This window comes from Podarcis liolepis, assembly GCF_965112155.1.
Source record: "Podarcis liolepis genome assembly, chromosome: 5".
Taxonomy (NCBI): domain Eukaryota; kingdom Metazoa; phylum Chordata; class Lepidosauria; order Squamata; family Lacertidae; genus Podarcis; species Podarcis liolepis.
In genome coordinates, this window is record NC_139556.1 from 46649793 (window position 1) to 46662286 (window position 12494).

Consider the following 12494-nt stretch of genomic DNA (forward strand, 5'->3'; position numbering starts at 1 on the left):
AATACTCTGGCGCTAAACTAATATTTTCTTTATGGTGTAATCGAATTTGCCAAAAATTCATGCTCCTGAACTATTAAAACTCAACCCTGATCTTTTCATGTTATTGCTTTCACCAGCAAAATCAAGGTGGTCTTTAGAAGCCTTCTGTCTGAGACTATGTAATTGAAAACCATGCCCTGAAACTGAAAAGGTTAATTAATGCAGCTTAGATGTGAATGAACCAAGTAATAAGAGGCGAAGTAAGATGACTGTCAGGTTGAAATATGAGTGATAACTTTCCCTTGCACTAATAAGATAGCAACCTTTGACAGTGAGGCATTTGGCTTCCATATGGTATTCAAAGGAGCGAGAAATGAAAAAGAAAAAGAAATGCTGGACATAATATAATCATTATTTTGCAGCCAGGTCTATAATTGGAAATATGGTATTACCTTTCATCAACAATAGCAAATGTGCATCTTTACTGAGTATGTATCTTTTGTTGTGGTTGTCCTTTGTAAGCAGCTGGTTTTATTAAAGAAATACAATAACCCAGCCACAAAACATAACAGGGTTGTTGCTGCTGAAAATACAGTTCTCTGTTATTCCTGTTCTTAATAACACACCACTTCCAAGTCAGCATAGTTTAATAAAATGCTTTCAGCCTCCCAATTTCTTTTCACCTGATTTTTTTCTTCTTCTGGAGCTATAAAACCAGGAAATTGTTTTATTACATTGCACAGTATGCTTAATTATGTCTTATGGATCTCCCTCATATTACTAATGACAATTTACATCTTATAGTGAAAGCCTAAAGGTGAATGACAGTGTAATTTGCTCTGCTGTTTAATTTTACAAAATGCTTCCCATCATAGTTTTCCAATAACATAATCAAAAGAGCAGGCTTCTCATAAATAAATGTTTTAAATACTTGTTTGATCTTTGTCTTTTATTGAATGAGGCATAGCGTCATTATTGGCATAAGCTCGTTTTAATCCAGCATTAAATACAAACAAGCAAAATGATTATTTCAGGTTATTTCCCTAATAGCCTGAATTCAGAGAAGGCTTTTCCATTAAGAGGAACATAAAGTTTTGTGTGTCAACAATAAGAGCACACATACTGACCTGGTTCACATTTAATTCTAAACCAAACCATGACTGAGCAGGAATGACCAACTAAGCCTTCTAAGGAACCAACTTAGGAAAGCTTTCCCGCCAAACACTGCAGCATGCAAAGACGACCAACTCTTTTAAGGATGCTCTCAGTGAGGAATTGGTGATAGTGGTGTCATTATCTTTCCCCTAATCTACAAACAAATTTCCTTACTCTCCTGGCTGCCCCATGGAAACCCCCCTCTCTGCTTGCACAAAAACTCTTTCCTGCACCAGACCAGGCCCCTGCAACCCGACCCACCTGCCACCCCCCTTCCCACGCAAAGCCTGACACTCCATCATGGCAGGCTCATGCACTGCAAACTCCCTCTTTCACTCCCTGCGCCCCACCCTCTGTACGCAAAGACTCTCTCTCTCAAACTCCTCCTCCCAGCCCCGCTCCACCCTCTCCCCATGTCCTGTGATCCTTTTCCCTCACAAACTCCCACTCAGACTCTCATTCTCCTCCTCCCACTGGACCCACCCTCTGCCTGCACAGTTTTGAGGAGAAGGAGGATGAATTGGAATACGGGGGGAGGACACTTTTTTCCAAAAAAGAAAAAGGACGACCCCATAGGGTGGGACCTCCTTCTGGCAACTCCTGCCGGCAAGCTGATGCCACATGTTTTGGTCTGCTTTCCTTTGGAGCACATCAGTGAGGCCGAAGGGGTGGGGGTCTTGTCGTCTGGGCAGCCCAGGACCTCCATACACACTACCCAGGCTTGCACCCTGGAAAAGTCACTTCAGTGCTGTTCACACAGCAGAAGTAACACAGGAGGCAGCAGTTATGAGTTGCTGGTCTCAGCAGCAGCAGCAGCAACAGATGCTCTTATTCTTCAGTGGTTTTACCCCTGGAGGCACACTCCAATGTCTCTTGAGACAAATGGATACCAACAACGGGGGCCTTGAGGAAGGGGTGTGTGGTTTGAGGATAAGAGGCCCACTGATAGTCTGAGCCCCCAGAAAGCTAGAGCTGGCCCTAGTTATTGTTAACAGTGTACTGGGCCCAAGAAAGCCTGCTGGCATCCCTGAACCTGGGCTCACGGTTTGTTTCACCTTGAGAAGCCAAGAACAAACCATGACTATAGTTTATAGTTTGTCTAGAGTGAACCAACCTTGTTTTTTCCTTCTGAAGAGCTGCAGCTTGTTTGTTTATGCTTAACTGTAGTTTGGTTTAGCATTACTTATGAAATGAGCTGAGCTATAGATACTGATTCCCCCCTCACTATTCTCTGTTCAATTAGGCTCATTGCTACTACCATGGTCATGTCCAAGATTATGCCGAGTCTGCAGTAACTTTGAGTACATGCTCTGGACTCAGGTAAGTGGGACAACCTTAAATCATAAAAACACCTAATCTTGCCAGATTATTGGCAAGTGGGCAGTCTTGTTCACCTGTCGAAATGGTTCTGGATGGGAGAGCCTTGGAACCAGCTGGAAAAGGTTCCCACCCCTGGTTTGGCAGACAGCAGAACAGGCAGTTTCCCCTACCCTATCCTGTGCTGCTGCAGTTATCTTCTGAAATGGGTAGATCTATTTCACTACTGGTGGTAAAACAATGTAATTGACCTGGTCTTCTGAGTCAGAGGAAGAGTTCATCCTTTCTTGACTCTTTACTACCTACTGAACAGAAGTGAGCTTCACAGTGTCTGACTTCCCTTTCCCCTCCTTTATGCTGAATCAGCAGTTTTTTGTACAGTCTTGTCCATCTTGTCTCCCAGTATGGGATGGAGGAAATATCTTATAGCACTAGTGAACGTAGGAAGCAATGTTTTATACTGAGTCAGGCCAATGAGCCATCTCACTCAGTATTGTTTACCCTGCCTGGCTGCGGCTCTCCAGGGTTTTAGGCAGAGGTCTATCAAAGCTACCTGGAGATGCCAGAGATTGAACCTGAGACTTAACCACATGCAAAGCAGATACTGCACCAGAAAACCCACTGACCTTTGGTTGACACCATGAAAGTTGAACATTGTCTACTCAGAATGAATGTAAGCCCCATTGAGTTACTTACTTCTAGGGATTTAATTCCAGGTAAGTGTGCATCGGATTGCAACCTTCCATGTCACCCCAATTCCCTACTGCTGTGAAGGGATGAACTGTGGTTACAGAAAGAACTTATTTGGGGGACAATATAGCACTCAGTGCTGCTGTGTGATGAACATGTGATAGCTTTTAAAAACCTATCATTACTAATAAAATATAAATCTGAAAACTGAAGCCCTCAGTAGGAAATAATCAAGAATTCTCTCTGACCTTAAATAAAGCAGAGCTATTTTAAGTTTATATTATCAACAAAATTAAGACAAAAACTTCTACATTTTGCACATTATAAAGGTTGTGAACATGGGAAGGGGGAAATCCCCAGAAGAGTGCCACATTTATTTAATTAAGCTTTCTCATAAAGTTAGCAGCTGTGGGAGGTTGTTGGCCACTGCTGGTTGTATCTTTGCAGAGTCTCATTCATGTTGCAGGACGCGCAGTGACTAGGAATGTTTACATGTGGATGAATAAGTCATCTTCAGTGTCATTCTCAGCTTTATTGAAGGTAACTTAAAACACCACTACATCCTATCCTCTGTGTACTCCACTGTAAGAGTATATAGCAGGCACCCCCAAACTTGGCCCTCCAGCTGTTTTGGGACTACAATTCCCATCCTTGACCACTGGTCCTGTTAGCTAGGAATGATGGGAGTTGTAGTCCAAAAACAGCTGGAGGGCTGAGTTTGGGGATGTCTGGTATATAGGATCAAGCTTAAGGAATCCAGTGCTGCTACAGGGTATGTCTGGCACCTTTGCACCAGCATTGTGATGCAATCCTATCATTGGCATGTTTCACTAGTGAGAATGAGCAAGTGTGCAGTTTCCCACAGTGAGGATCATAGAATCATAGCATTGGAAGGGACCCTGAGGATCAACCCGGTGCATGCAGGAATATGCAGCTGTCCCTTATGGGATCAAACCTGCAAACTTGGTGTTATCAGCACCACACTCTAACCAACTAAGATCAGGGCCACATCACTCCAAAGTTTGTTCTGTGGGAGGGTGAGTAATCCTACTCTTCGTTCTATGGAACTTACTCCCAGTTAAGGGTGTGCAGGATTCCAGCCTTAGTATTCATAGGAAAGCAATTACATCAACGTGTGCTAAAAATAAGACATCTGCCTACTTGCTAGCCCACAATGCCAGCAAGTCACATTAGGCACCTATTAATCTGATCTCCTCAAAAAAGGACAAAACGGAGACAATGATTAAGGAAGGAACGCTATGAAAAAATAACTCTGGTAATTAAGGACAATTATAGCACATGTTATAGCTTTCAATTATTTTATTTTATTGATTGAGTATTTGAAAGAAAATTGTTGTTTAGAAACAATTTTTGATTGGAATGCTGTGTTGATTGGCATGTGATAAGTAAAACCTGATCATTATATTACCCCATAAAAGATTCTAGATCATCTTGTAGGCTTGGCATAATTTTTAAGACTGTGCCCTCCCAGCTTCCCTGGAGCAGGGTCTTACAGGAAAAGTTCTCTTTGCCTAGGGAGGTAGCTAATACTGTGTATTAAGTACCAGTAGCTCATAGCTATTTGGATACAGGAATTAAAGAATCTCTTATACAGCTCAAAGCTTTTGGCAGTAATTACATAAGCTGGAGTGCAGCCACTTTTCAAAAGCAGTAGGAATTATTGCTGTTTATTCCTAAAGATGCTTTCTGAAAGGATCTAGTTAAGCCTTGTAACACCCTGTTGAGAGAGCTAAGTGTTATCCCTATCTTGCAGAAGGAGAATCAGTTGTGGTGTAGAGAGGTGATTTGTATTGCACTATGAAAACTTGGGAGGTAGGTGCTTAGAAGAAATGGAGATATCTTCGTCTCCAGCTCAGTACCAGTTTTGCAACAAAGACTGAGCTAGTTTTCATGTTATCCCTCATGGAGGTGATCCACATTCATTGTCAGGAATTAAATTGCGTGTTGGCCCCTGCAATGGGTTTGATACCCATTGGTGGAAGAGCGGTCTTGAGCTGAAGAGGAGCAAGTAACAGACTTCTTGCTTCCACACCATCACCTATACTTTGAGCTCTCTCTTGGATGCCTCCTTGATTTCATTCTTCATTGAACATTGTGAGAATGTAGACTGGACGTTCCCAATGCAGGGAGGGCATGTGGTGACACAGTCCTGTTTTGGTTCACATATCCAACTTGCAAGTCATTACATACAACGGGGAAGGAACAGGAGCACCAAGCAAGCAGGTAGGCACTCAAAGATCTCAGAGCCAGCTCTCAAAGCCTGCTCTACCTGGGATCTCTGTCTCCCCTCCAACCTGTGTGAAAGAAGGCGAGTGAGTCAAGTAGGCAAAGAAGAGAAGACTTCAGAGTCTATTCCATCAGGATTGTTCCCACTCAACTTCCCACCCACAAAACCGGCTGCACTTGGGAAGAATCCTGAAGACTCATTCATTTTTTTGGTGTCATTTCAATGTGATTTTATTAATGTCTTTTTTTATTTTCCTTGTAAGCTGTCTTGGAAGAATTTCTGCTCTTAAATGTGGGATGACAATGATGTTACAAAGCTGCTTAAAATGGTGTGTGCTTTTGGCACAGTGATCATTGATCGAGCACTGAGCTGAACACATAGTGGAGTAATTATAAGACTCTTAACAATATGTGCTGAATTCTTCATGCACCCACTCTCACCATTCTCAACAAACCAATTTGGTCTTATTAACTGATCCAAAAAAAAAAAAAGTTCTTTTAAATTGATCCTGTTTCCTTGTTTAATTTTGTTTTCATTGGTATTTGCTGATAGCCATACTCTTTGGCATGTTGAATGCCCATACTAGAGTTTAAAGACTGTTGTTTCTGTTTGTTAATTTTTCTTTGGAGTTTTCCAAAACAAGTACACTGCAAAGGCTTGAGCAATGGTCACTTGATATCGATTTGATATTTGTATTCCACTTTTCCAACAAGCGTTGAGCTGAAAGCAGCTCACAATAATCACCATAGTGATAATATCTATATCTATTTTTTATTTATATAATATATCTATAGATACTATAGTTGCAAAGACTATAATATCAAATACAGTAACATATAAATAAAGCAAACAAGAATAAATTCATTAAAGTCATAATAATTCAAAATATCAGAAAGAGTTCCTGAGCACCAGCCCTGTGCCAGATGACGTCGTCTCTCTGGGAAGAGAATGTTCATGCATTGCTATAAAATGCAAATGCAGTTTGGCACTGGGCTGCAGGGTTTAAGCAGAGAGAAACAATATATTCATTGTAGCGAACTGTATGCCAAGATTACAGTATGCAGAATTTATAGTTGTGCCCCATTGGGGTTTGATCTAAACATATGCTATTCTTTCATACTTATTGAAAATCTGTCACTTTGTTGCAAACCAAGCATACAACATAGCACTATAAAGGAATGCATCATTTATTTGTTTTATACTACAGGGGACTTATTTTGTTTGAGGATAATGCCTATATTTTGGAGCCACTGGAAGGTGCTACAAATGAACATATAATCTACCAAGCAAGGGACTTAAAACTAGCTCTGGGTTCTTGTGGTCATCATCCTAACATCTCAGGCATCACTCCGGAGGATACCACACAATTTATCCAGAAATTTGCTAGCAGGGTAGGTGGAAATTGTACTTTTCTCCTTCATGCTTTTAAAGAATCAGATCTAGGCAAATCTGACATTATGTCTCCATATCTTGGGATAAAGTCTGTTTTGAAGCATATTGCAGCAATACATGGCAAAAGTAGAGAATATTGGGGAAAGCTGATTTACTTTGTACATTGTGCTATTGCCGGGAAAAGGTTCGCATCCACTGTTTATTTTTCCATTTTGTGAATCTTCCTCATTAACTATTCAAGCCACTTGAATTTCTAAGCAGCATCTTTTGTCAGCTAAAGGTTAAATATGTCTGCATAATGTTTAATGACTAAATGCTTTGTGGCAAGGATGGGGGTCCTGTAGCCCTCTGGATATGGTTGGGCTTCCAACTCCTGTCAACCCCGGTCAGCATGGCCAATGGTCAGGAATGACGGGAGCTGCAGTTCAGCAGCATCTGTAGGGCCATAAATTGCCTATCTCTGCTTTACAGAAATAGGTTGCCGTCTGTAGTTTGTCCCTATAATTCTTTCTGATAGCTAGCAGATCAACAAGTGCTGCTGGTGGCCTGATTTCTGTTACTATTCTAATAACAAACTCCAAATTTAGGAAAAGAGTTTCCCAATAACTAAAGACTATTATGGAAGATTCTGCTGTTGAAAAATTATAAATGCCCCAGTCAGTTACACTGTTAAAGTATAGGGTCTCAAACATTTTCCCCATTGGTATATCACTTGAATAAAAATGCATATCAAGATAATGGGAGCTACATACTGTGTAATGAAATGGGGGAAGAGGTTTTGGCAGATACAGCAAATAAGACCACAGATTTATATATGCATTAAGCAAGCATTAAAGAGAGGGGTCAGGGAATAATGTGGTAGCAGATCTGTCTAAAGTACTTATTGCATGAGAAGTATTGTAGTGCATAAGGCACATTGGCTATGTAACCCACTTATCATTTTTATTAAGTTCAAATTAGGTACACCAGCCTAGCCCAACATCAAGCGGTATTATTTATATGATGGAACAAATGCATTTGCATTGTATTAGCCTTAAAAGGTACATTTCCAAATATTATTGCTCCTTACTGCATGCTTCTAAAATCCGTTTTACCATTGTATGTGCTGCAGCTATACAATGGATGTGTAGACTGTTTCAGTTCATTAACACTAGAACAGCTCATCTATAAATGTACATAGAGTTCCATATCAGAATAACCAGTCTTGCAAAATAATTTATAAAAGTGAGGGAGCCATGAGTAACGTGCTGTATAAACATACAGTGGTGCCCCGCAAGACGAAATTAATTCGTTCCGCAAGTTTTGTCGTCTAGCGAATTTTTCATCTTGCGAATCACGAAATCCCATAGGAATGCATTGAAAATCAATTAATGTGTTCCTATGGTCAAAAAAAGTCCAAACAAAGCCAAATTTGGTACAACAACAGTTTATTAACTGCTCTTTAAAGTCACACATACTGTAAAGAGCAGTTCAAAAATTGAAGGGAAAATAAATTAACTTTATAAACATGACAGAAAAACATTTAAAAATCAACAAAGTGTACAGTACATTTTCTAAGACTCTGGGGGACCACTCAAAGAAGGCTCCTCTTCCACTCTTTGCTTCTTGCTGAAGAATCCCCTCCTCAACTGTTCCCCCAGCCACCCACCACGCAGAAATTCAAATCCAGATTTTTTTAAAAAAAACAGCAGAGTGGCCCAGTGGTCACAGAAAATCATAAAAATTCCCAAAACAGCCCCACAAGCTCCCAGATTCCTGCAGAAACCTCTCCAGCTGTTCCCCCAGCCAGCCAGCACTCAGAAATTCAAACTCAGGAAAAAAATTTGAAAAAAAACAACCTGGCCCAATGGTCACAGAAAATCATAAAAATTCCAAAAAAAACCCCACAAGCCCCCAGATTCCTGCAGAAACCTCCCCAACTGTTCTTCCAGCCAGCCAGCACTCAGAAATTCAAACTCAGAAAAAAAAATGAAAAAAAACAACCTGGCCCAATGGTCACAGAAAATCATAAAAATTCCCAAAAAAGGCCCACAAGCTCCCAGATTATCGCAAACCCCCCCACAACACCAAGTCCTTGAATCCCAAACACCCCAACCCAAAATCCAAAACCCCCCAAAAAAGTTTTAAAAGTTTAACTTACCAAATGGATGCAAGAGAAGTTCTGGAAAAGTTTTGGAAAAGCTTCAAAAGTGAGCAAAGTCTGAGAAAAGGCTACCAAACCACGTGCTAACAGTTGCTCCTCGAAGTCAAGTCGCAACTGCAGCTGTTCAAGCTAAGCACCCATGGTTTTAACGGTTTTTAGACAAAGGAAACAAAGTCGCGAGACGTTTTCGTTTTGCGAAGCAAGCCCATAGGGAAATTTGTCTTGCGAGGCAAATCGAAAACGGAAAAACCTTTCGTCTAGCGAGTTTTTTGTCTTGCGAGGCATTCGTCTTGCGAGGTACCACTGTATGTGATCTTCAAGGCTGTGACAGATTCTATGCCAACATAGTACACATATGGGTTGGATTCAAACTTCTACCAGCAGAAGAGGAGAAGCACTTTTTTGCCTGCAGACCTCAGTACCACATCCCAGACTGTTCTGGATGTTTAGGAGACAGAGGTAGTGCAGTTTTACGCATTGGGAGTGGAAAAATCAGCTGAAGTTCCCTCAGTTAGTGGGATCCCTCTGCTGAACAGTAGCCTTCCATAGGCAGAATAAACCTTTCCCATTTGGTGAAGGTGAAGTCTGAAGTCAGCCTTATATACTTAAGGTTCCATTCATATAGATTCTGTACTGAATATGTTCCCAAGAGGAAAAGCTCCCCCCCACATACAAATACTGTATGGAGTAATTAAAGGTAAAGGTACCCCTGCCGGTACGGGCCAGTCTTGACAGACTCTAGGGTTGTGCGCTCATGTCACTCTAGAGGCCGGGAGCCAGCGCTGTCCAAAGACACTTCCGGGTCACGTGGCCAGCGTGACAAAGCTGCTCTGGCGAGCCAGCGCAGCACACGGAAATGCCGTTTAGCTTCCCGCTAGTAAGCGGTCCCTATTTATCTACTTGCACCCGTGGGTGCTTTCAAACTGCTAGGTTGGCAGGCGCTGGGACCGAGCAATGGGAGTGCACCCCGCTGCGGGGATTCGAACCGCCGACCATGCGATCAGCAAGTCCTAGTCGCTGAGGTTTTACCCACAGCGCCACCCGCGTCCCATGGAGTAATTAGGTCACCTTAATAAAAAAGAAATAGCTACTGTTTAAAATGGGGGGTTTTATTTTTAATATATTTCTCCAAATATCTTTTGATAAGTACCAGTATGTTTCAAAAGTGTTTCAATTTAACTTTAAGATAAATGATAAAAGAGATTTAAATGGTTTTTTTAAAAAAACAAATAAATATCTGGCTTTGTACATATACTGTATAAGTTACAGGGAAGCAAGTTTACAGACAAGTATGTGTTCTGGTCTAGATATCTAAGATGCACTCAGATACCTCTATGGAGCTCACAGCACATTCCTATTCACATTAATAAGGATATTTGATCTGCACACACGTCTTTTGTTTCCAGTTATTAAGCTCCTTTGTATGAAAAGCACTTTCTCCAAGCAGACTTCACTGTAACAGAGCAGTTCACTCCAGAATAAATCCTAACACAAGACAAAACAAATCAAAGGCAATTTTCAGCAAGGCTGTAGATAAACTCCATAGCTTGTTTAAAGACTTTAAAAAGTGGTGGTTTTTTTCTTCCTAAAATGATAATCCCTATCTGGTGGAAATAGAACTTCAGGAAGTATGTAGTGGCCATTTTAAATCTTACTACATGAAGAGATGATTGTTTACAGATTTCAGCCACTTTTAAAACTCAGCATTAGGTTCCTTTCCTCACAGCTTTCCTCAGAAATCTCAGGATGTGGTAGCGTGCAAAGACATGTGGTTGGAACTGCCAACAATTACATCTCCATGTGCTTTCAGCCACCACGGAATAAGCTTCTCTGAAGCTACTTTAGGGTTCTTGCTTATCTGTTTTGACACTAGATTAAATAAAAAGAATCCTGCAGAGACTGTGAAATAATGCGTGGTGAAACAAGGACTCTAAACTGTTTTTCCCCCCTTTGCATTTACATAGTTTGTAAATATGTTATTTTGCTTAATTATTTTGTGTTTGTGTTGTTGTTGTTGTTTTAAAAAAATTACGGTCTTGGATGAATGAGGAGTTGATTGCACTATGAAAGCTGTGCTGTGCAAGCAGAGAGAAGTGATAATTAGGTGTATTTTAGAAACAAATGGTCTGTCTAAGAAACGCATCCTCCAGACAAGTCATGGAGCAGATTAATAATGTTAATCAGACATAAGAAGTTCAGGAGCTTACATCATATCTCCAGGAGCTCTTTTGTCCCCCATTTGTTTTTATTTTGAGGTAGTTCAAATTCTTTGGAGCATGAAAATGCTGCTCATTTGGTTGTTTGTACTGTTTGTGAAGATGAATCTTTTTTTAAAAAAAAGATATTTATTAAAAGTTTAATAGTTACAGGAAAAAAAGAAGAAAGAAACAATAAAAAGTTCACAATACATCAAAAATAAAGGGGGGAAAACAAGAAAACAACACAAGAAAACAACAAGAAAAGCAAAAACATTTAAAAATAAACACATCCAATATCTCTATATCTCTACCTTTCATTTACTTGTATCATCGACCTCCTCACATCTCCCTTTTTTGCTGCTCAAACCTACTGGTATGTGGCCCTCTCCTTCCGACTGCCCTATATAGCCCTTCAGAGACAAAAAGGTTACTGCCTACTAGTACATTTAATACGGTCGTACCTTGGATCTTGACCGCCTTGCGACTCGAACGTGAGTGTTCCGGTTTGCGAACATTCCTTGGAAGCCAAACATCTTCCGTGACTTCCAATTGAGTGCAGGTAGCTCCTGCAGCCAATCAGAAGCTGCGCCTTGCTTGTTGAACATTTTCAGAAGTCAAACGGACTTCCAGAACGGATTCCATTTGACCACCAAGGTACAACTGTACTTTGATTGATTATTGTATCGGTATATTAAAAATATCTTACGTGCTATGCAGAAAACAGAAGCAACAACAGACAAGTTAAACCAAATATTACAACAAAAAACCAGTTACATGTAAAAATGCTACATTAATACAAAGTTACTTATGTATTATATATACTTCCCCGCTGTTCTAAGGTTGATCTACCCTTCATTTTTTAATCTCAGTGTATTTTTTCACGTTCAAGTACCCTGTTCTGGGGTACAATGAAGAATGTGTAATGTGTGTGTGCATTTCTTGAGGGATGTGCAGGAGGTTAGATTGAATCTACTGATACATGGATTGCACCATCTCAGCAAATATTTCAGACACCCAATATTTTACAGTAGCAGCAACAAAATGACATACACACACACACACACACACACACACCGATCTAAATTATATTACTGAAATGAAGTAATATTGGGGTAACCAAGAGTGGATTTTTGTGTGGAAGAACCATGAACTCCATTCAGTTCTTAGGCTTCAATTTCGGTTGTTTAATATCTTTGCCCCAGGCTTAGGTCAGTGGACCTCAGGGTTCTAGTAAAAAGTAAAGTAGATCTAATAATCCTAAATCTGCCTACCCCTGACTTAAGGTGTTCATCACTTCTGACCCCTTAGTTTCTTGCCTTGAAATTATATTTCAATTTTAGTATCTGAAGATGTGTATGAACATAGCATGAAA

The 12494-nt window shown here is 40.5% G+C and overlaps 1 protein-coding gene across 4 annotated transcripts in view; it reads left to right on the plus strand.

Annotated features, from left to right (window-relative positions):
- The window catches only part of ADAM12 (ADAM metallopeptidase domain 12), a 201723-nt gene that overhangs the window by 113085 nt on the left and 76144 nt on the right, over positions 1-12494 (plus strand). For all 4 annotated transcript variants that reach the window (XM_083506121.1, XM_083506122.1, XM_083506123.1 and 1 more), the window contains 2 exons: positions 2378-2454; positions 6597-6780. In XM_083506121.1, the coding sequence (XP_083362247.1) occupies positions 2378-2454; positions 6597-6780 (261 nt within the window). The remainder of the gene's footprint in view (positions 1-2377; positions 2455-6596; positions 6781-12494) is intronic.